The sequence below is a fragment of the Labrus bergylta genome, chromosome 12 (assembly GCF_963930695.1).
Source record: "Labrus bergylta chromosome 12, fLabBer1.1, whole genome shotgun sequence".
Taxonomy (NCBI): Eukaryota; Metazoa; Chordata; class Actinopteri; order Labriformes; family Labridae; genus Labrus; species Labrus bergylta.
This window is the reverse complement of record NC_089206.1, coordinates 19,321,748-19,347,485: the sequence shown is the minus strand read 5'-3', so window position 1 is coordinate 19,347,485 and position 25,738 is coordinate 19,321,748. Positions and strand designations below refer to the sequence as shown.

The following is a 25,738-nucleotide window of genomic DNA, read 5'->3' as shown; positions in this document are numbered from 1 at the left end:
GTACAGTACCATGATACATTGATACATTAGTACATATACTGTAAAAACTCTACATGACCACATACTTTATATCATGTATATCAAGAAATTGTGAAATAAATTCTCATCAAAAAGAGGGTGATAATTAAAGAACCTTTTCCCAACTATCATTCTCAAATGTTATTCCATGTATTTTTACAGAAAACAAAGGGAAAAAATCTCAAATATAATTTAATGTTCTTGTTATTTCTATTATTTCAGCACTTAGTGTACAATGTACTGCACATACATGGCCATTTAACACTACACGTCCAATTTGGTGTTTGTAGTGATTAACATACAAAACATAAAAGGGTTACTCTGGAGCAGGTGCTAGCACTGTTTCTTTTTCTTTCTTCTTCGTCTATGGTAAGAATGAAAATGCCATCACACTGCCCCATGGGAAGGCCCACGCCGACTAATGTAAGCATGCTTAAGTGGGGCGAGTGGTCTTAATTATGGTAACAGACGCTGAGGGGGGCCCACCAACGAGAAAGTAGCTTAGCAGCACTGCCTGGGACAATAATTAGCACATGGGTTTCCCCCACCACCACATGTGCCACACACTTTCATAATGTCTTTTCCTAACCTACATCAAGCACATATTTGCATTGAAAGGCAAAAGGAGAGACATGGAAATTAAAATGGTGAAACTATTAGCCTCACTTCCTTTCTTTTTTTTTCTTTTTTTTTATCTCGGCCTAGCTCAGAAATAATCTAAAAACAAACAAAACATGAATATACACAACAAACAAACACAAATCACAAATCAACACCTTGTGGTTTGTGTGGAAAGGACTGTTCACACAGTCTCTTAAGTCATAAAAAAAATTACAAGGCAAGAACTCTTTGTGCCATATGCAGCATCTGTGACTCAGCCAATGTCGGACCCAATTCCAGTTTTATTGAAATGATTTCCAATGGTTGGAATCCCCATTAAAAATATCCTGGGTGTGTAGGGGCAGGCAGAATCTGATTTCGAGGCTGTTTTTGCTTTTGCTCACGGTGTGTCACTGGCCCTTACTGTGGTATGCATGGCCTTCCTCTGCACAGGGCTATGAAAGCAATTGTGATTGTGATTCTGTAGTCAGCAAAACGCTTGAATGGCCCAGAGTTAGCATGAGAACACACACACACACACACACACACACACACACACACATACACACACACACACACACACACACACACACACACACACACACACACACACACACACACACACACACACACACTGATTACTTCAACCCATTTGACTCTCAGTCATCCCTTGTTTTTCCCTTTCTGCCTCTCTCACATAGTAGACTTTGTCATTAGCTAATAGGACAACTCCACTTAATGTGAAAATACACTATAGTCTGCTTTACAGGGACTGCTTAATTTATCAGCCATGTTAAAGCACTCAAAGTCTTAAAAAAACAATCCTTGAACATGGAGCCAAACTGACATAAATATATGATATACATATCTGTGTTGCTTCAATAGCTTGTGTCACTTGATTGAAACTGTCTGAATATGTTAATGCAATGTAATCAAACCTTTGCAGAGTATCAGAGCTGCTCTGTTATATGAAATAAAACTGAGATAAGCCATTCAAATGGAGTGCATCACTACCTAAGCTTATCTAAAGCAGAGGAGACCACCAGCTAACAAAGCGCGCTCTTCAGTCATGCCCTATCTAAGCAGATATCAGTTGTTGGGAGGATATATGAGCTGGGTGGGGCCTGGATGTATAAACACAGGGCCTGCTCGCTCTCTACTCCATGCTAAGTGCTGTACTGTAGGCAGCAGCTCAGCTCAGCATTAGAAGCAGCAGCAGCAGCAGCAGTCGGCTCTGTTTGATTAAGGCATTCAAATAAAGAAGCAGACACTCTGTTCCCATTTCACAAAGCAAACTGAAAGGCCCTGAAAAACAAGTGGCCACAGTGCAATTACAGCTGAACATGTGCTATAAGAAAAGATGCATATATTATACTTTCAATGCTTTGCAAAAAATAAACTGAAACTACTTGCACAGTAAAGATAGGTTAGGTTAACTATGTACCATACAGCCTGCAGCAGAAAGCATTAAAACAAAGAACAGTTTAATATTACCATGAGAGCACAAAGCTGCTTTAACAGTATTGTTCAGTTTAATTTCTCTTTGGCTGAGAGCACCACAGTAATAAAAGAGCCATACACTCGCAGCGAAATAAAGTGAGTATTGAAAGTATTGAAGTAGACATCTTCAGGGTTATTTATGGATCTGTCTGAATCCTCTCAGTCTGTACTTGAAGTACCTTCTCTGCTCATTTTATGCATCTCTTTCTTTACATTCATCTTTTTTCCGTTTTGCAGCACTGAAATTTGCAGTAAATTCAGTCTTAGCATGAAGAAATGTTGCTGGCAGAGAGATTTAGCTTTAAGAAGCAACCCATGACAAATATTGTCCACAATTACTTGAGAAAGACTCACAGTTTCACCTTTTAAAACATTCAAGTGACTTATAAAATCCATGCATAAACTTGTGATCACATGAATGAGCTGCAAAAAGAATATGGTAAAACAAAAGTTAGACATCGAGTTGCATGCATGCACAATGAAGAAAACAAGCTGTCGCTCCAAATGAGCAGCGTAACAAAGACTGCAAGCATCAAAGCAGCCCATGTTCCCTGCAAGAAGTCACATAAAGTTGCTAATTACTTCAACTAGGCTTGTGTCCACAGACAGCATCCACAGTGAGTCGGTTCACACAAGACAAGTTTGCAAATAAACAGACTGTGAAGCTAAAGCACTAGCACATGCTCATTATATCCAATTACGCTTGTGTGTAACTCAAATTAACACTGTAAACTTAGCAGAGATAAGATGTTTACCGAGGCTTAGACTTATTTGAAAAAAGATATATTGATATTAATATTGATTTTCTAGTCTTCTGACTACTCAAATCCCACCAACTCATTCACACAGTGATGGCAGAGATTGCTATGTAAAGAGACCATTAAAAGTAACTAATCCCATTCACACGCCGCCGTCAGGAGGCGCAACATGGGGTTAGTGTCTCGCACATCTGCATGCAGCTGGGGATCAAACCTGGACCTTCTGTTGAGAGACAACCGACTCTACCAACTAAGCCACGGCCCTGTATGTAATGGTGGTAAGTTTCCACCATTTAGTCCGTTTTTGATTAATTATATCCCAAAATAAGTTCTCAAGCTGATCAAGAGCAAATGAATACACCAAAAAAACTGCTGGGCCAAATTAGAAATATACCAACCGGTGTGCCAGGTGTGATTATAAACAGGCAGATGTGATCCGTAGATACAGCGCCCACATAACAAATCAGATGTCTATTTAACAGCCAGTGTGACACAAGTTTCAGGAGGGGAATTGAACCTGATGCGCCGTGTTAACAGGACACCCAATGATCCCTGCTGCTCCAGGCTTTCATTAGCATTGCCACTTAAGGTTGTTAGTATAACTCACGTGATGAGAGCAAAATTGTAAATAAAAAATCTCTTTTATGAAAGCACTGTTTTTCTTTCAAATCTGGTGGCTTTGTTTGTAGGATTCATGCACTGTGTGGATATCAGCATATTCTTGGGATTATCTGCATTGGAGGATGATCCTAATTCCTTTGACCTATAAAAAGGTAGCCTTTGCGGAGGAGCTGGTTATATGAGCCCATTTGAGTGTCACAGGTGTAAACAGGCCTCATCATTAAATGTTTTATGTAGACCTTATTCCATCTGTGATCCAAATAAATTGGATATGCTGTCTTTCCTACTTGAACACACTTTCACCTGAGCAAAATGTTTTGTTACCATAGCATTTTATTTTTCAAACTGTGAGATATGTTTTCTGTTTTATCACTGGAATGTTCCGCTGTGTTACAGAGATTTTCCATTGCCCACACATCGAAAGAGAATCGTCCCACAAACATAATTCCCCTCATTGTCAAACCATTGCCAAAATGATATGATAGAGAAGCATTAAACTCCAACCTGTCTTTATCTCAAAACATCTTCATCTACAGCAGGTCAACATACAGAGCCTGTTGATTTGTGACACCACAAGCATGGTAAGTGAACACAACAGTCTGATTCTGTCATCACAGATGGCTGAAGTGCTGGTAGAACCTGCTTAATATCTGTTTAATGTTGTTTCTACGAATGTTTTATAGTATACCTTTTGTGTTTTTGTCACTCAGTAATTTTGCTGTGATTTTATCTTACTTTGAGGGTATTTAATCCGTGGCAGGTTTTCAATATAATACATCTTGAGATTTGTGTGTTTCCCAGTCCCTTTTTATAACAGGATTACCAAACATGGCATGTTTTTCAGTAGATGAAAGTTATTTCGAGGAAAATGTCAAACTTCAATTTATTCATATTGTTGTTTTAAATGCCACCTGCACACTTGCAATAGAGTCAGATCAGGTCACAAGCCAAAAAGCTCCAGGATGTCACAACTGAGAGAAAAGAGTGATCAGTTGTACCACGCAGACTTTGTGGTTCTCCTTACAAAGTAATTAACAGTACATTACTGGCACACATCCATTTAATCGCTGAACTCCCAGCGGAAAAGCATAGGGTATGAGAAATCATTGAGAGGGAGGATAATGTTGGAGCAGAGAGCAGAGTGGGGCAGTATGGATTCTATACAGCCCCTGGTATTCCACATCGGGTGGGACTCTTAATGCCAGCTTTGTGCAAAACACAACTGCACAGGCTCACCGGGGAAATAACATAATAAGCATGTTGGTTAGAGGAGAAAAAAAAGTTGGACTAAACGTTTTCATTTAACATGAAAATAGAAAGATTGCAGGTTTAAGCTTACAGTGAATACAAATTCTGCGTCCCGTTCCAGACTAAATTAAAAGCAGCTCAGGTCACTTTACTTGCTGACACTTGACATTTTTTCTTTTGGACAGTGCAGCTGTGTGTTTGGGGCAAGAGAGCGCGCGTGGATAAAAACATCCAAAGCTTTGCGTAAACGTTGCAGGCTCTAATAGAGACAGGTGAGCCATAAAGCATTTCAGTGTACGAGGACACACTTCTTTTTATTTTTATTTTTTTACCTTGTTCGAGTGGTAATAGTCCAAGGAGCTCAGGCAACTTGGGTCGGTCGGTAGAGAGCATGAACCCACATTAGCCGGGGGCGCAGGATAAAATCTCACGTCCATCTCAGGTTGTGCGAGACTGAAGGCATGAAATCAGTTTCAGCGTCTTTGACTCACTATTGTCTCAGCAAACACAATACACGCCGAAGCTGGAGAGAGTAAAAAAAAAACAAGTGGTGGAGTTTGACTCGGTGCTCTCTTCCCTCACATCCGTTTGCGTCCGAACTTCGGCACCAACTCTGATGATGCGCAGTCCTCCTTCGGATGCCAAACACTTACTCTAAACGGAGAGGACAAATTTCATGGAGACACGCGTGTTCTCAAAACTATCCCGTTGTTCCGGAACAAATAAAAGCAAACCTCCAACTTACATCCTCTATCTAAAGTATATTTACCGGTTGAATAACTGCCCATAAATGTGCAGCCTGTGTTTCCCCACCGTTCTCAGCACTCCTTACAGGCTTTGTTATGGAGGTGCATATTCTTGCATTGGTTCCAGTACAGAAGTGGTTGGACTTCCCTCTGCCATGCGACCTCTGCCGATAATAAACGGGAAAGAGGAACGGAGGGAGAAGGGGGAGGGGAGATTGGTGGCTGCCTTGGCAACCGCTCTCCTTTCTGCAACTGCGCGCTTCTGATTAGCTGGAAATGTAGTAGTGTGCACGGCTGTGCATTATACAGTGCGCTCTCTTTCCATCAGCGCTTCATAAAGGCTTCCATTTGGGTTATTGTGCCAAGGCGGATAGGAGAAGGTTGTAGGGTCTCTGTAGTGCCACCTTAAAAATGTTTTTATTTTTTTATTTTACATGCTAAAAAAATAAATAGATTGAAAACTAATGTTTTAGATGCCGTTTATTAGCTGGTTTCACAAAATCTTTCACACTATACAACCAAAGCAGTGAGCAAAATTCACATGGATACCCTCTTGAGTATTCACTTTTAATAACGTTTACCTCTTTATTTTATAACTTTTGCCACTTTTATAATATACGACCAATAAAGTTAAATGCCATAATATGTCCCTCCTTGAAGCTTAGGAAAAAACTTTGTAAAATACTATCAGCCTTATATATTTAAGTTTTTATTTTACTTTTTTCTATAAAATGCAATTTGCATTTTAAGTTTGCTTTAAAGTAAAAAAAAAAAACAGTGTGGGGAAATAAAGCCAAAAGACTGTAAAAATGAAGCAAAAAGTAACCACATACTCTTAAGTGTCTAGAGAACCACACTTCTAACTGTGAGCACTTGAAAAAGTGTGTAAAATATAGTCTGCTCAGGATGGAACATGCACAAGGAGGTTTAATCTTGTATTGCCATGAAGTTGCAAATGTGTGTGCAGAGAAACCGTGCGGCTGTGAGAGCTGCCTCTGACAGCTCACTGAATGTGATGGATAGCACACCCTTGCCCTGTGATGTGCATGCACATTTGATGTTGAAATGGCCTATCCATGGGACCATTGTCTTTCAATCATGTCAAGGCAAAGTACAGAACAGAGCACATTTTCTGCTGCCTGGCGTTATTACTATGCCACAGTTTACGGCACAGTCCATGCACCATGGCTGCACAGAGAGATATTACTCTCCTGATGCTCTTCTGTTCAAAGGAAACTAATTTCATGTGTTTCTTTTATTAAAAACAGTGATACAACTGTGATATCCATATTATCCCTCCTTAGACAGGCTTTCATTAGCTGAACCTGGATGTGCATAAACCAACATGTAACACTGAGAAGGGTACAATTGCTTTTACACAAACCATGACAGCCGCATCTGCCCACTGTTGCAGCTTTTATGTTCCCAACCCTTCTGAAATTTGTAAAAAGCTGGTCATTATTCCGGCAGCTCTATTATGTTACAGTGTGACCTCTTTATTTCACTGTGTGGGCCTTCGCTGGTAGGCACAGCCTGCCACTCTCTGCAGCCCAGCACACTCAGGGTTAACCGCATGGCTTGGTGCCATGGCTTCATGGGAATGGAATGTGGAGTGCTGTGTGTGCAGGGCTCCTTTCCCAGCATCCCTCACTGCCTAGGCGCATGCTAATGATCAGTATTATTGAAGCACAATTGATGGGCTAGCAACCAAACAAGAGAAACTAATTACTACTAAGGCTTTATTGTCCTTTAATTACTGAAGCTCTATGGCAATTAGAGCTGCACAAAGACACAGGCCTACTTTAATCTCAAATAAAATGTGATGCAGATGAAAACATTTGGAAGATGAAAGGTAGATAAGATAATTTTGCTGTCGGTTTGGTCCTGCAGACATGATCGCTGATTTGAGGAAAGTGTGGGAGAACAAAAGAAGTGCTGAGGGGTGTGCAAGTCTAAACCCGAAATCATTTAAAAAACACAATCGTTGAGTGATATTTCTGTGACTTTGGATGGATACATTTCAAAATGCAAATGCAAAAGTCTTTCCCAAATGTACATAAAGTTATAGCAGCAAGCAGCAAAGAAAGCTTTCATTATGTGATGTCACTGAATGTTGACTTAAAAAATTGTTATTACTTTTATGAATAGCGACTTGAAGGTTTTTAAAACTCTGATATTTGCCACTGAAGTTTATTCAATAAAACTGAACAAGCTGTGCAGAATGCAATGGCTGTGTAAATTATTTGGAAAGTTTTTGTTTCATAATGTTACAAGCATAACCAACTGTGCATAACATTACTGTGGTCCAACAAAAAAAATACATGATCGTTGCATGCAAAATCAAAAATTCTATCTATTATTTAACATTGGGGGTTATTTTTTTTTGTCAAATTTTCCATACTGAAGATAGTGAAAGCAGTGAACAGTGCTTGAATGTATCTTCTTCATTGAGTAAAAAAGAATGCATCATTTAGTTGTTTCAAAACTTCAAAAAATGACTCTGTAACACAGAATTGAGTTAAAGGCTTTTCATGAGATTTTTTGATCCAGTAGGTGTCGCCCTTGAGCACCAGCATGAAACCAAAACAACTCACAGTGCATTGTTGTGTTAGCATGCTAATGTTAGCTATCTTTATTATGCTCGTATCTTCACACTAAACGTAAATTTACCTGAAATGAGCGTGATCTAGAAACACAGTTAAGCAGTGAGTACAGTATGTTATTCTTCTTTTCTCTAGTCCCTCAATTAAACAACTTTTATACGTGAGGGGAGGAGTCAGCCGGCTGTCCCAACGATGTAAACAAACTGAAGATAGGACTCGGAAAACTCGGAAAGCATCACAGACAGTGGGACTCGGGTGTTTCACCCATTGTAGACAGTCATGACTCACAGAGTTATTTTCAGAGGATATACTTGTGTATGAATTATATTTTATAATATGAAAGTGTGAAAAATCGCATATAAAGCCTTTAAGTGTAATTTTCTGTAAGCCTCTATGCGTACTGTAATAACTGTTAAATATTGACAATTCTAAGTCAGCTTGCTCTCAAATGGATATTACCTAAGTCTAACTCTAGATAGCTCTTTGGGTGAAAATGTAGGCTGTGACACAAATTCAATAGAAAAGTTTTTTCCCTTATGAGGAACTTGGGATAACTAGGGAACTTATTTATTTTTTCTGATTTTGAGCCTCTGATCACCAGCTATTGGAGCTCGGGTATTATAAACTCTGTGAACAGCCACTCATTTAAAACTTAAATATGGTTTTGTCAGAATTCTTTTAAGTTAACATACTTTGCTTATATTTATATATTCAGAGCATTTTTCAAATAAAAAAATGGATGGTATTTCAAGTTAAAAGAAGCTGAGTTAATTGCCCTGCAGGATTGAATGTTTTTTTTTAAGGATTAAAAAGGATTAAAAAGTAAAATAGGCACTGAATTATGTTGTAGGATATGTTGGCTGTGGATTAAAATAACAGCGCTTAAACTACTTTGTCCTAACTCATCATAGTCATACACAGAAACTCAAGTCTTTTTTTTCTGATTTACATGACACATCCACATTTGTCCTTTCATCCAGCATTTTTTTGCACATTTTGATCCGTACACATATAGTGTAACACATAAAGGAAGCTTGCTACTGGAAGGAATACGTACATACAGATGATACAATTAATGCTGTTTATGTCGCTCGCTCTCAGTACATTCTAAAATCTCATAATGCATACAAACTAAAAGTGATACTTCATCCGTTGAAACATGAATCTGTATTGACATTGGTTCATATATGTATTAGAAATGTGAAATACATTTTGAAGTTGGTGCCTTCTTGGCCGAGAAAAGGCAGAAAGTGTCTTTTTGGCTCATGTTGATGAAAGACACCAAATCCCAGAATGCACAGCACCGCAGGCCACTCCCACTAAGTTTATCTAGTTCAGAATCAGAAATACTTTATTAATCCCAGAGGGAAATTCGATCGTTACAGTTTCTCCAAAATATACAATATAGCAGTAGAAATGTAGTAATAAAAACATTTACAGACATGTTTACTTCAACACGTGAGGCCGTTTCCTCAACTGATTCAGAGATTTCTTCCAGAATTGATCTTGGAAATTCCTGGCAGAAAACAGACTCTATGTCTGACTCCATAGGCAAACAGTGAGAGCACCGACACTACCAGTCCGCCCCAGCTTGAGCCGACCCCGGCTCCTCGTCCTCACCGCCGCAATATAGCCGCGAGACGGTTGCTGCCGACAGGCCGGTCATGTGTCACGGCGGCGCAAGCGGCTGCAGCAGCCAAAACACGAGACCGGCATGCCGTCTCGCCGCTATATTTATATTTTTTCGCCATTATCAGCTTTCTCCAATGAGCCTGTTAGCATAGCTTCCAAGCAATATGGCGGACGTTAAGTTTAAATTCTGGGAGTGAGTTCCCACCCACTGATCTGTGATTGGTCTGTAGCTTCAGTGGTTGAAAATATGAGGAACTAGCGTTGTAGTTTCCCCCCGCTAACCGCAACAGCTTCCAGTGATGCAGAAATCGTCATTTTGCGTCACTGGAAGCTTCTTTTCAGACTTAGAAATACAAAGATTTCCCATCTCAGGGGAAAATGAGGGCAGGATGCACGACCATTCAAAAATACAATCAGGTTTCTAATGATATAAAGCTTGATGCAAATGGGTGAAGTATCCCTTTAACTGATTGAATAACACATTACATATAGCATCTTCATTCATTTGATAACAAAAATACACTGCAAATACTTTTTATTTAGCTGAATATTAGGTATGTGTATCAGATCTTCAAAATAAAACAAATGACTAGCATTTTTAGTTTTAAGTCAAAAAGTGTGTCCCTTTGACTCATTTTTATGAGCCTCACTACTTGTCTAAAGTTCATATAAATGCCTTGAAGTAATGAGCTGTACTTTAAACACAGTACAGAGCTAATCTCATTTTACTGCCAAGACATACATGTCAAAGATCTTCAATTTTTATAAAATCCATATTAAGAAAGTGAGTATCATCAGTGGAGCTGCTGTCCTCTGATAGTTATTAATAAGTATTGCTGCTAATAAAATAAGTCTGCATCATCTATTTTGGGATGTGGATTTAAAAACAACTCTCGAGACATATCAGGACTTCCCATAACAAATGTTTTGAATCATACCTGAAGAAAACTCAGGTGCATTATTTCCCACTCAACTTGCTGACCTTTGACCTCTGTGCCAGGTCACACTGACCCTCTTGTTCCAGCGAGGCATGGGAACCAGCTGTGTGTCCTCACTGTCCTGAGTGTGTCAACAATATAGTGCAGGAACACAAACATCAGTTAAGATAATGAATTCAAGGAATAATGAATTTAGTGGAAGACAAAGGGATGAGTCATCATTTTACATTTGTCATTTTAACTTCTTAAACACAGTGAAACAGTATGGTGACTTTATTGGAACACTCCTTAATATTAATTTAGTGATTCTATAGTGTCCTTAATGCAGCTCTGTAGACAAGGAGGTCATGCCCTGGTCTCCCAGGAGGTCGGCTCCCACATACTGCTGCAGGCCTTTAAACCTGTAAATCCTAACCACTCAAAGATGTCTCTGTTTTTTTCTTGATTCTTTCCATACATGGAAATGCAGACTCCCTAACAGAAGTCAGATAAAGTACAGTATTAATCTGAGCATGAATATTATTTGACTGACATCATGTCCTCATTGTGTCATCCACCTTGAAAATCACCCTGAAGCTTAATTAAAAGAAATCACCACAGGGCTCACATGCATTGACTCTTGATTTGGTAAAAAAAGACACATGTATACCTTTCCCCTCTGCATGCAAGGGCTGCAGGAAGACAGAGAAGCTCAGTGAAAAGAGAGAGTACTTGTCAGTCTGACCACGTTTCATTTAGCACTTCATTTCAAGGAAATTCTAGAGACTCTTCTAATTGCCTATAGCATTTCAGCTCTCATTTGAAGAAGAATGTATTGCATTCTGAAGCAGCCGAGCTCAGTGTCATTAAAATGGCCAATATTTGCACATGGTGATAATGTCAAGTGAGTTAAAGTTTTCTACTTCTGAGCGTTATATATTAAAAAAAAACAGACAGAAAGTGTTGTGTTGGTTTTCAGTTGTTGGTATTAACCATTTTGGACAAAAAAAGTATCTCCTGCATATGATTGTTTTGTGCCCATGTAGGAAAACAGGACGTATTCTTATTTCCACTCAACAAGACATGTGGCATCATTTGCCAGAGAAAATTGTTTGTCATTCAAGCGAAGACATTGTGAGTCATTCCTATATAAAGAAATTCAAGCATCCAATCACGGTCCCTTTCAGATGAGCAATTAGGATTCTTTTTGAGAAGCTCAAATTATAAATGTTTTTACCAAGAGGGGAAAAAAGGAAAAGAGATAAATGAGGCTCATCTAAATTCAGGCATCTTTGTAATGCGATCCCACAGCATAACAACCATTAAATGCATTTAATTTAGAAGCGAATGCACATTTTGGAGTTTATATGGTCAAAAGTCAACATTCTTAAATGTATGACCACTTTTTCAGGTGCTGTTAACTTTGGCAACCTTTGCTAAGGTTGAAATCCACTCTTTAGGCAGATCTGTATGTGATACATTTCTGTAAAAGCCCTCTTCACTTTCTGTTTTGTCCATACATGCAGTTCCTATGTAAGTGAGTAAATAAGGTTCTGAGTAACTACTCATGATGTATGTTGTATCAATTTACTATAGAGTACACAAAAGAAGTAACTAATGATTAGGTAATGATCAGTACTGAGTAACTACCCATTATGATGTATCACTTCCTTCTCTAATGAATCATTAACTCTACTCTATAGAATCGAATGATAACTTACCTACTATTAACCAATTAACTAGTGGTTAGTAGTTAGTTCCTCATTCTTTAGTAACTATGCAAAATGGTGTTTACCATATCTACCAACTAATGGTGAACTAATTAGTTCCTCATTTGATCCCCCTTGACAACAGAACAGAGGTGAAGTATCTGAGGATCATTTGAGATTCTCAATTACAATAAAATACAATAAGCTACTTTATTATAATTACATTTTAAAAACCATGTTAAAAAGATTTGTCAAATTATTAAGGTTTATCTTGCTTTTTTTTTAAATGATAAGAAACTGTCTGGCACTCAAACTGTGCCGTTTTGTTTTGAAATCCTATAGTGATATGATATTCTCACGTCTGTCCTATTGTTTAACTGCCTGGTCCGGTCCGTGTACAAAGTGTAATTCATTTGCAGTAGTTCATGTTGGATAATGAATCATGCCAGTTTAAGGGGTATTGCCTAATTTCATTGTCTGACTTGGCGAATGCAAATATATGTTGACGCATGTTAAATCATTCCCCCACAGCCAACTCAGCCTAACGTTGTTAACTATTTAACAGTATTATTGTTGCATTGAGCGAGGACGTGCAAAGCTATTCAGCGCAGCTTGTTGCATTATCCAACTTGCACAAATGAAAGTTGAACCAAGGAAGACGACAACCGGAATCAGACACAGCTCGCCATCTATTTAGATTGTATCTGTCCTGCACAAATAAACCATAAATAAAATATCAAAATAACTCCACTGGTTGCAAAAAGAAGCCTGATTGTTCAAAGGAACATGACCCTGAATCTCACTTGAATTATCACCCCATCACATTTTCCTTTGGCATGTAGTTCTGAATTTTTTTGTAGCATCATGTTCATTTTGTAAATAGATTAGATGATTAAGCAAGGTATTCTTTAGAGCATGGCTACCTGTAATTTAGAAGTTGCTACCATGATGCCCCTGAACCACAATTCTCCAGTCAAACCTCAGTAATATTAACTGCTTTTTACTGCTCTTTATTGTATTCAAGGAATTGGAAATTAACTTCTGAGAAAACCATACAAAACTTACTTTCCATGAAAGTGTAACTTTCAGTCAATATGCTGGTTAGTCCTTATCTTAACCATTTCACACATAGTGGTGGACAGCTATCTATGGGCAGCTGTTGCTCAGCAGAAGAGTTGAGCCTCTGCCGTGTCAGCAGCATGGGAATGTGCATGAAGGCAATTAATTAATACGAATGGACACTTTACACAGCAGCCTCTGTCATCAGTGTTTGAATGTGGTCTGAATGGGTGAATGTGACATGCAGTGTAAAAATTGCTTTCTTAGAATGATTTCACATTAGCCACTTCAGCGATATTTTGCACAATATTATGTTTATTAATACAGACCATTTTAAACCTTACTCACTTGTCACTTATCCCTGCTGAAAATGTTAAAAAGTCTCCTGGACTCTTTGTTTAATGAAGCACCACAACTAGAAGTAATGTTAGCATAGTTAGCTAGTAAAAGCCAGAAACAACTGCATGCCATGGTTTTTACAGCACGGCTCACTTGGACGTATAAATCTGTTTGAATTTGGCAACAGCAACTTAACTGAAGAGGTTATGTCACAATACATTTTTAAACATAATAAATGTAAAAGATAAGTTTTACCATAAAAAAAAGTTATGTACTTGTAATTTAAGGAGTATTTCTTCATATTACTCAGTAAATGAAAATGCTGGTAACATTGGTTGATGATATTTTGTTAAAAAAAAAACGAGGTGTTGATGACTTTTTTTTTTTACAATTAGCATAACTTTAATCATGTAATCATTATTATACTACTACTATTTCTTTTTTTGGATGTGAAATATTTAACCTGAAAATGAACACGGTGAGAACTGTGTTGTAACAATAAAAGTAAGAGCCCAGAGCTTAAAGTCTTTAACATCAGATTTTATTTTCTTATATCTGGGTAATGGAAAATAGTATCAATCTTTTTTCCAACAGTCAGCTGAGATAAAAAATAAAACATGTTTGATTGAGTGTTTCATGGCCAGAGTCTTACAAAGACCTAACTGCTCATTCTCCTGCTTGTAAAATATCAAACAAATTATTTCAATTTTCCACTGAGTATGCAACATAGTCATTGTATAACAAGTGAGATTAAAAAAAAATCTGGGGTTCTGCAAAATCTGCTCATATTTTCTTTGTCTGACAGAGAGCCAGTCCAGACTGTATATTGTTCCACTGTTGAGTTCTTGCTAATCTCCACCTTCCTCCTGTGCTGGCATTTAACAGCTGGAGGATTTAAAAGAGAACGTTACGCAAGTTTGACCTATTGCAGAGCAGGTGTCTGTTGGGAGGCCGGAGTGCCTTATAATGTATAAGCACACTTAGTGATGGTTTCAGCCTCTATCCGCCTGGAAGGAGGGGCATTGTTGCAAAATGGAAAGTGGAGTGGAGAAAATAGTTTCTGGCTGGATCCCTAGAGAGGTTGGAGATTAGAGTTTTTATCTGCGCTACCTTGCAACAGGGTGAGGATTTTCTCCCAGAGACCGACAGAGTTGAGCAGAAGTCGATGTACTGTACGGGTTTGTGTCGGACATGACTGTCTGCATGAATAAAACATGTTAGATGAAAATGCTTTTGAACACACTTTGGGAACAACAATATCCTTTTAAGAATAATTCCACTAAGGCTGTGCGTCCTCAGTAGCCTCAACCCTTTTTTTCCTTTCTCTACAGACCAATAAATACACCGATCCAAGGGTAAAAGAATGCTACGTTGCTAGCTGCTGGTAACAGTGAACACAGAGGCTAGGGAAAGAGAGAAGAAAGAGGGGAGGGAGGGGGGGGGGGGGGGGGAGGGGATAAAATCCATCAGATTTGATGGCATGGTGATGTAGATAATGTTTTCTCTTTTCAGCCTCGCTCAGAGAGAAAAGAAGGCACAACACAACCACTTTCCCTCACTCACACACCCTGTGTTTTGAATGAAAGGGAGCACAATGTACCCAGTTTGTGTTTCTAACATGCCGCTTTGTGCACAAACACCGTGCCCTTTTACCTATCAGAATGGTTGCCCCACCATTATTTGATTTAATGGTAAAACACATATTCTCTTAATCTGGCTATATACGGCACTCTGGCACAGGAGCCGAGCTTATGTATGACAGAGGAAAAAAGAGCATAATTATCCATTTTCTCATCTGTTTGCACAAATACGACAGAAAGCCCAGAAAAAGCATGTGATGCTACGGTAATTTGCTGCACAGAAACATTGAAAAACAAATGCGTTGAGGAAATGTAGATGGGTTTTTAAGGTCTGAAAGCCACAGCTGCTTGGCAAGCATAGCTGCCTCCTTTTGTCTTTTATCTTCTTCTGTAATGTGCACAGGTGCTGCTTAATTCAATTGGAGAACGTTGCCATGGTTTTACATTAATATATTTCCATGTTACCATTACGACTGTTGTCATGGAGATGATAGGACCTATTTGAACTGAAAGCAGAGATGTTTTTTATGGGGGTATTGCTCTCTCTGTCTCTCAATTTTTTTTTCTCTCTCTCTCTCGCTCTCTCTCTCTCTCTCTCTCTATCTAACTCTCTCTCTCTCTCTCTCTCTCTCTCTTTCATTTGGTTGCTCCATATCAAGTCTCATGGTCTGCAGCCAGATTTAAGGCTTGACTTCACCGTTCATTTCCCCCTTTTTAATACTTGTTGTAACTGAGTATTTCTGAAACAGAAGATCGATTTTAATTGGACCTTGCAAACAAAACATTCAAGAATAAAAAAGTTTTTATTTGCTTAAAGAGGGCTTATTTGAGTGCTTGGTGCACATTTAACCCTTGTTATGTAGCAGACTCATTCAAACATATGACGTTGAAAATCATTTCCACAGATTGTTTCCCATTTACTTTTTCATCACCATTGCACCTATGCTGATTTAATGTATTTTGCCCAGAGAAAATGGTTACACAGGAAAATGAACAGGCTAATCAGGCACAAAGGTTGGGCTGCACTGGAAATAGAATTTGCTCAAAATCCAGAACAACTATGTATAATGCAGACATTTTTTTTTTAACATAGCCTACTACGAACATCTAATCGAGACACGGTTATTCCAATTAAAGTAATTGCACACTTTCATAAAATCAATACGGTTCCCTGGTACCGTAATTGCTTCTTTCAATCAATTTGATGCATTTTCTAGAACAAAAGGCAAAGCAGGGGTATTCAATTTACTCAAGCATACCAAAGTTGATGGAATGCTTGTATTGGCTATTAAGGCACTGGTTGTTTTCTTCTTCTTAAGGATGCCGGTGGAATATCTTTGGAGGCAAGTTCAAAGTCACCTTGTTATCTCTGGGTTTTGTCTTTGCTACCACTGTAACTCATTATATCTGCACGCACAAGAGGAGAAACATATTAGTACTCTCCTCCCTGAAATGAGATGCAAAATGTATCACAATATTCAGTAAGTTTGCTGAATTCTACCTTAGTTTCTGCTGATGAAAAAGCCTACACACACACACACACACACATACACACACACACACACACACACACACACACACACACACACACACACACACACACACACACACACACACACACACACACACACACACACACACACACACATGCACACCTTGGTTGAAGGTCCAAACAAACAGGGGAAAAAAAATCGAACAAAAGCATCCATGAGAAACTGGGCTATTCTGACGGCTTTGATCCATCAGCAAACCGTGATGCAAAGCAAACTCAAATGTGTCCTACTTTTCTTTGCATTGTGTGAGCCCCAAATATTTTTCACATTTTTAGACATACTGTATTTTAGTTCACTCTCCGCTCAGTACTGTTGTGAAATGGAATAATTTAGAATTAGAAATGGGTTACGGTTGGTGTCTTCTTCCTCTCACTCTCTCTCAGACACAGTAACAAAGACACACACATGCTTTACAGACAGACAGACAGACAGACAGGTTTAAGCCACCACCATTTTCCGTTTTTCACTCATTTCATTCCTTTTTCTATGATATGAAACTCTGCACTGGCAGTGCAGTAGCCAGCTTTCTGCTATTCTTAAACAAACACATAGTGACAAGATGGTTACTCTCTGTGCACACTGACAGTTCATTCCGGACTAGGAAAAATGTCAAAAATGTTTAGTCACGGCTGAGTGGACTTAATTACCGTCCTCTAGGCTGCCTCAGAACTCAGTGCCACTAATGGTCTTGAGCTACAGATAAAATTCCATTTATAGGAGCGTTGTGGCCACAAGATCTGATTTGGCCAATATAAAATATTTACATTGATGTAATTTAAGTGACAATGCTTATCAGCCATTCTGGCTCAAAAAGAAGGAATTGCCCTGTTAAGATAAATATGTAAAGAATCATTTAGTAAAGTTTTGTCTTGGCATAATTGAATAAGTTATCTTATTTTATAAACCTTTGTGAATATTGGCACAGAAAAGATGTTTCCTGATTTTTTGACTGGGCTGGCCCAGATGTGGCACTGACATCTTGATAGGGTGGCATAAGGTATGTGAACAGACACACACACTCACACTATTTGCAAAGACCCAACAATAATCCACCATGAGTGCAGCAGTAAGCAACATTTTTTTAGCAAAGTCAAAGCAGCAGGCTGTACAAACCAAAGATTCAGAGGAACCTACGATACAACAAAGGGGCTCAGGAACATAATAACTTCAATGGTACACAAACAATTACATTTAATGACATGCAGTATTATGACGTGAATAAATAGAGAGAGGGAGAGAAAGACAGACGGGAGCTCAATGTGCCGGGTCCCTCAGCAGTGTAGGTCTATAGCAGCATAACTGGGAGCTGGTCCATACCTGAGCCAGCCCTAACTATAAGCTTTATGAAAAAGAAAAGTTTTAAGCCTACGTTTAAAAGTACAGAGGGTGTCTGCGTCTCAGAACTTGACCATTCTAAAGAAGAGGGGTCTGATGTTGAAGGCTCAACCTCCCATAGTACATTTAGAGATGATAGGTACTACAAGCAGGCCGGTATTCTGGGGGTGTAATCTTCTAGACGGGTAATATGGCACTATTAACTCTTTAAGATAAGATGATGCCTGACCTTTAAGAGCTTTGTAAGTGAGAAGACAGATTGTAAATTGTATTCTAAATCTTTATAGGGAACTATTGCAGAGAAGCTAATACACGAGTTGCAGTATTTTGGACCAGCTGAAGAGTCTTCAGAGACTTCCCAGGGCAGCCTGATGAAAGAGATAATTGCAATAATCCAACCTGGAGGTAACAGATGCATTAACTAGTCTTTCAGCATTGTGATTTTTGATAAATAACTGTCTTTGGAATTTGTTTAATGTGCTTGAAGGAGATATCTTGATCAACTAGAACTCCCAAAATGTAATATGTTATAATTTCCTGTGTACGATTTCTTTTATCTTAAAAAAAGACAAAGCTGTGGCACCATGCAAATCTTCTCCTTGGACTAAAAAAGAGAGCTTAATATCAAAAGTCATGAAACAAAAGAAATGTGCAGCACACAAATTTCACAGAAGCTACAAGCAGCATGTTGCCCGTTTGAACTTTGCAACTTAAACTCTTTAAAACATATAGAAATTTAAGTGCAAGGTGATTTACAGTTTAGAAACAGTACAAAAGTTATGAAGTAAACTTTAATGTTAATAGTTCATAATTGTTAGTTCACTTGCATTTGTCTGTTTTCTACAACAATCCATATTCTACATCTTCTATTTGCTGACATTTTTTTTTTTAGCCTGGAGTGTTGAACTGTCACATTGTCATCCCCAGAGCCATACTGCTAGCTATAAATTGAAAATTTACTGAGTATATGTACAGTATATAAATAAATAAATAAATGTGATGTTCCATGGTAAAACACAGGCAGCCACCATTTTCACACTTATGAGCTATTGTGTGACCTTTTGTGCCACTATCCATCCTTTCCATTCATCATGTCAAAATGAGATCATATGCATCAGTGCTAACATAATCATAAGAAGCAGAGAGTGCCATTCAGAATGGCTGAATAAAGAAGAACCCTCTGAAATAAATGAAAATGTTTACAATTTAAAAGTACTAGAAGCAAAGACTGAGAAGAAGATGGAGCATTATTTATTAATAGTAATGGCTAAGTAATCGGCTGATGATGTGGCAAAAATTCTCTGTGGCCCATCCAACCAAGGTTCACCATTATGTTATAAATAATCTGACACCACCAAAAAAAAGAGGAAATTTTTTGGAAAATTTCAAAGTCTACATTAGTATAATTTTCAAAATAAAACAATAAAGAGCATGGAAAACCCTGTAATTTCAAATTAAAAAATATAAAGAACAATTACAATGTCAAAGAAGAAACACCATAATGAAATGCTAGTGGACGTTATGTTTTTCAAATATTTCTCCTTAACATTCAATAATTTACTTTTCTATGAGTGCTGCTGTCAGATGGGGCTCCTTTGGGGAGGTTTCCAACTGTCGTTGCAAACTTTGCACATTTTGAGCCACTGCTGTGATTTGAAGTTTGTCAGCCCTAGGGGCCCCAAGCAGTTGCCTGTCTTGCCTGTTGACAAGCAGCACCTCTGGATGAAGTGCCGAGTTGCTGACAGCCCTGGGATGATTTAATCCCTGATTATATTAATAACAGTAATGTCAATGTCATATTTACAGACTTTAATAGAGTTCTAATTCATTCAAAGGGGAAATTGTTTTCCCGTTCACTGAAATTTGCATATGACTATTCTTACAAATAGTGTGTCATCGTAATACCTACTGAGTGCAACTTGCTTTCCTTTTGCGTTTATTTGAGTGAGTGGAGAGAGAGCAAACACACTAAAGGAGAAATTGCGCCGGTTTAATGGTGGGTCTCGATGGTGTTAAATAGCACCACTGTAACTGCCTGCGAGTTGGCCTGCGGCAATAAGTGCTGGTCTTTGTTGATGAGATGGTATTTGCAACTAGGCTTATTTGCAGGGGGGCATTTTTCTAAGTTTCAAACATTAGCTTCTGAATAAATAAATCTCTTGTCATTCACATTTAGGCACAGCCTAACAGAAGTGATATGATGTCAAGTTTTTTCTCTTTTATAATGTAATACTGTATGGCAAGCCAATGCTCTGTTTTCACATAACATGAAACAATCTACTGCTCTTTTGCTTAATGAAAAGTGTAACTGTGGACTTTTGAACCAGCATCTGAAGAGTACTCACTTTGGTAACAGAAACATTACTGTGTTTGTTCACGAGGCATTTGCTGCCAGTTCAATATGAAAGACTGTTTGGAAATTCAATTAGGAACAAAAAACTTGAGTACACTGAAATCTTAAGATTTCTGCAACCTTGTCAAAGGAGCATGTCCTTTGGTTGCAGTAAAATATATTCACCCAATAAACAGAGCAATTTAAGGTTTTGGGAAAGTTTTGAGATTTATTTTTTGATGATAGTAAATGTTAAATGGGTTAAAACAGGTACCTGTTCACTATTTTTCTGCTGCTGCTTTAAAACTGTGCCTTTCTCCTCCTCAGCCCCAGTTTTTCCAAGTCCATATTTACCTCAGTGAGACTAACATGCAAGCGCCCTGCTGTGCACTGTCTTCATTCTCTCTCCCCCTTCTCCCTGCGCTCCCTCTCCCTCCTCATCTCCCTCTGCCTGTAACCTGAATTCAGTTGCACAGTGGTCCAATCGATCACAGGGAGTCCTTTTTTTCATCCTGGCAATTTTCCTCTGAGGAAAGGGGGAATCATGTGAGCTAACAGTGTGGAAAATCAATGCTTCACTGGCATAGAATAACTTGGAGTCTGGTTGGCAGAGAGCACCAGGCTCCATGAGGCCAGTTTGAGTGATAAAGCCACCCTACGTCCCGACTCTCATCCTGCATGATATGCAGCTGCTCCTGCCGGGCCACACTCGCTCTGAACAGTGGGTTAACAGTTTTATTCCCCAAATCCTGTGGATTTACAAGGTGCATGCTTGTACTAGGAGTTTGTTGTGCATAATGGCTTGTGTGAGTATTACTGTGTGTAATGCATGTCTCTGAATATGTCAGTGTTTTATATGGACTATAAATGCTTGTGCCACAGGGCTGTATTGTGTTAAAACTTCAAACATGTATACAAATTTAACCTGTGGGATATTATGTCATGCCGGAGTGGAAGATGGCTGTTGACCAATGAGTCTGTTCGCTCGAGGTTTCTGCCCCTCCTATTGAAGTTGCAACTGTTTCCAAGTGCTTGATCATTGGTGGATGATGTTTGGCCTATTTAAGAGTATAAAAGAATAAACCTACTCTATATGTGATAGGCTATATGATGTGTTATGATTCATGGTGCCAAATACGTAAACATTTAAATAAATTGGGCATCCTCAGAGTTCAAATCCCCAGAGCCTTCTAATCAAATTAAAGGGAGATTCCAAAGTTGCAAAAACTAGGCTGTTTTTAATGCAGAATACATCTTTAGTTTTTCTATTTGGAGGAATAAAGCATGTATTTAAAAAAAACAACAACACATATTTAGGTTGGGGTTTGAAAATGTCAGACAGTATAAACTGTATCTAAGCTAAATGTTCTGTGAATAATTACTGCCAGAGCTGAAACAAAGGATATTTGTCATTCTTAAATAGCTTGAAGAAAAAGGGAAGAATGAATGTGGTGAAGGTAAAAGTAGTAGAAATACTTAGACTATCTTTATCAATAGTCTTGACACCTATACACTCTTATGTGTGCATTGCAGGGTTTAGGCACATGCTACACTGCAAAAACAATGTTTCAGCCGTGAAGAAGGTTTCATAATCAACAAGAAACTAGTTGACACATTGTCACCTCTCATAACGGTACTGTCACAGGTACACCGCAAAGTCTGCTTGTCTGCATATTTGTGTTTGTGTCTTTTTGATAGGATGCCATCGCCTCTTTCACCCACCCACACTGACCCAGACACACTCAAACCTGCTGATGTTGCTTTCAGTAAAGTTTCTTCTTCAGATAGGGACACAGTAACAGTGTGTATATAGTAACACAACTTCAATCCTGAAAGTACAAGAATATGCAGTTAGATAGATAGATAGATAGATAGATAGATAGATAGATAGATAGATAGACAGACAGACAGACAGTGACAGGTAAAGGCTTAGATTTCAAATTAGTTTACTTTCAAAGATTTGGTAAGCCTTTACATATGAATTTGAATTTGAAATACAAATATCATAATCAAGCAAGTCGTCTGCCTCTTCATTAAGAACTTCATGTTGTAACAAAGCACAGATCCGCTCTGGAGACACCAGTCACATCTTGTCTTGCCAATTACACTTTGCATGAATCCTCCCCCAAATTAGGATGAGCCAAGACAGAAAATGATTCTTGGCATGTCGTGGGCCCTAATTATCCATTGAACAAATGGAAATATCATTGATGTTGTGTTCTTAATCCAGCCATAGACAGGGAGCGACAAAGCGCACTGACAGATTTTTGGCTTGTGAAATAAAGTGCGAGAGAGAAAGCCTGAAAGAGTGTTGTCTTGAAACACCTACCTGGTCATTAAAGTTTATTTGTGTGGGAAGCAGATTTCTGGCTTCATAGATTCTTCTAGCTGTCTTTTTTTGGGTATATTTATAGAGCAGTTTATTTTAACATGGTCTATTACTGATGTAAAAAATGGCAAAGACTTCCTGAATACTAAGCTTCTTGGTGCTTGGGAGTGACAAACACAATGAAAAACAAACTGTATTGTATTTCAGGAAGTTTCCGATTGTGTTGTTGTCTTTGAGGAGCAGAACTCAAATCATGAGAACATTTTCAGAGTGAATACGGCAAAGAACACAACCTCTCAAACACCGATTGCTAGAAGAAAGTATTACCCATCATATTCTCAAGTATCACTTCCATAGAGAGACACAAACAGATCTCTACAGCTACCTCTGCTTGTTATTCACGAATGCACAGCCACAATGAGACAAATATTATTTAAAAGAAACTTTAGATATGTTGTTCATCTGCAAATTTGACTTTATAGGGATAGCAGGAAAATAACATTACCATAAGCTTGGTGCAATGCATGCATAATAGATTGTTGTTTTCACTCTGCATATGGTAGGAGCTGGAATCGCTTCAAAGTGCACCAAATTTGCATGATTCGATGTGAGGGATTCTGGGATTAGAGAACACCACTCCCCCCTCCCCAGCCCCCCACCCTCTCTTTCACTCAGCTAAAGAAAGGTATCACATTCCCACAGATGGTGGGGAACATTGTGAAAATATTGCCATTATAATACAAAAGAGTAAGCAGAGGAAACAGAAAATAACACAGCAATTTTTTTCTCTTATTTAACAGTTTAATTCTGAATCATGCTTTTAATATTAAAAACATTGCATTATGTTAAGTAAGACATCAATTGTGACACTTCTGTCTCATTCATAATAATTTTCATCAAATGCAATTTGTTAAAATCATGGTTTAAGAACTAAAATATAATTTCTGCCTCTGTGTTTTGACACTCAAGATTTTGTGATTGAGAGGAAAGGTGACAGCTTAAACATGTTGCCAGGAGAGCCCAGCATCAACAGACAGCACACCTCTGAGCAGCTGCTTGTTGCCGACATCCCTCACCCTTGTCTTCTTTCACTTAAAACTGACAGAAAACAGTGCAGGAGAGGAGAAAGCCTGTTTGACTGCAGACAGGCCCCAGAGGCTGCTGCTGAACACTGTCTGGCAAACAAGAACAAACTGATACACAAAGTATTAACGGCGCTCTGAGCAGGCGTATTTATGAAAAACAAATGGCATAAAAGAAGGAAACTGCGTCTTCACAACCCATGTGAATCATTTTCTCTATTTTTTTTAAACGCCTGTCGTCCTGTCATCGTGTGGTTTTGGAACTTTGCATTTGTAGATAGAGTACACAAAAGGGATAGTTGCAGGCAAAGGGGGTTTCACAGCAGTGTGTACTTTTATGCAAATTACATGTCCATCAATGATATGATTGTCCTTCTCATTGGATAACCTGATTATGTTTTAGATCAGGATGTCCATCTGTTAGATAAACGCCCACACACAGTATTCGCATGTGGTATGAATGAAACAACCTCATGGTTTTTCCCATTTGTCACAGAGAAACAATGTCAGAGAATGAATGTTATTTGGTCTAAACTGAACAGATTAGCACTGATATGAGGTGTGAATAGCTCAGGCCTGCACCACATTGACTTCCAGTGAACAAACCCCACTCCCTAAAAAGTTATAAATTAAGTATATTAACTTAGGTACGGGAGCAGGACAACAGCCACACCTTATCACCTGACAAGCCTACTTATACTGAGCTACCCCACTCCACCCTGTTTGTTTCAGTTCTTCGACCCACTCTCCCTTCACTCATCCATTCACCCTCCTTCCTCATCCCTTCATCTCGTTTGTCTTATTCTAGGAACAGTCTGGGCCGTGATCAGCTCAGGCAGAATTACGCTTGAGACGGAAGTCTCCCTGAGTCTCCCTCTGCCCTGCAGTCAGTCCATTCTTCCAGAAACAGCCAACTGACAACATCCTCTTCCATCATAATCATTTTCTTAACATACATTCATCTGTCTCATCATTTGATCTATCATTAAATATCTAAAACACATTGTGGTTGTGGCGTGGTCCTTGCTAGTGTGTGTTGTGTTAAATAAAAATAAAAACTGAATGGGAGAATTTTCCAAACATCAACAGCCCCATAATTAATTGGAAATAGAACAAAGACAACATATCAAAGGTTAAACCAGAAAAATGTAAATGCCTATTTTGAAAATTTTGCTCGCAACACACAAAAAACAGGAACAGTGGCAACAAAAGACAGAAAAAGGTGAGAAATGCTAAAGAAAACAACTGGTTGTACATCTTCCAGTTAATTAGGTTGACTAGCAACAGGTTAGTGACATGACTGGGTATAAAAAAAGCATCCCAGAGAGTGTATCTGAAGTAAGGGTGTGGAGGGGTTAACCACTTCACACCAGTGAAATACTGTGCTCAAAAACATATAGACCTCCTTCTGCACCCTCTGATGTTTGGTTGCTACTATGAATTCAATTGCAAACAGGAATTAAATTATTTTACTAGATGACTTTAATAAAAATTGGACCAACAAATCCTCCAAAGAAAAAAACATTTTTGGAAATTTGAACCAAACTCAGCTAATTGGAGAGCCCACTCGTGTCACACCTACAACTCAGTTTTTTTAGACTGGATACTGGTCTCACATCGAAACAGATTTATAAAAGCAGGTGTTGTGTATGACTGTTTCATTAGTGACCATTTCATAGTATAATGTATCTGGAAAATTAAATTACCCAAACTACCACCCAAATTTATTAGAATTAGGAAATATAAGAAAATGAATGTTGATCAGTTCATTAATGAC

The 25,738-nt window shown here is 38.5% G+C and overlaps 1 protein-coding gene and 1 long non-coding RNA gene across 3 annotated transcripts in view; one reads left to right on the top strand and one right to left on the bottom strand.

Moving 5' to 3' along the window:
- Positions 1-5,718, bottom strand: part of LOC109982871 (TOX high mobility group box family member 2) — a 73,517-nt gene extending 67,799 nt beyond the window's left edge. The window contains exon 1 of one of the 2 annotated variants that reach the window (XM_020632310.3): positions 5,078-5,718. In XM_020632310.3, the coding sequence (XP_020487966.1) occupies positions 5,078-5,182 (105 nt within the window). In that variant the 5' untranslated portion in view covers positions 5,183-5,718. The remainder of the gene's footprint in view (positions 1-5,077) is intronic. The other variant, XM_020632309.3, reaches the window with a different exon arrangement.
- LOC114920239 (uncharacterized) lies at positions 3,976-24,964 on the top strand. Its single transcript, XR_003808552.2, has 2 exons — positions 3,976-4,078; positions 24,770-24,964. It is a non-coding gene; the product is annotated as an uncharacterized lncRNA (long non-coding RNA).
- Positions 24,965-25,738: the final 774 nt, after the last annotated feature.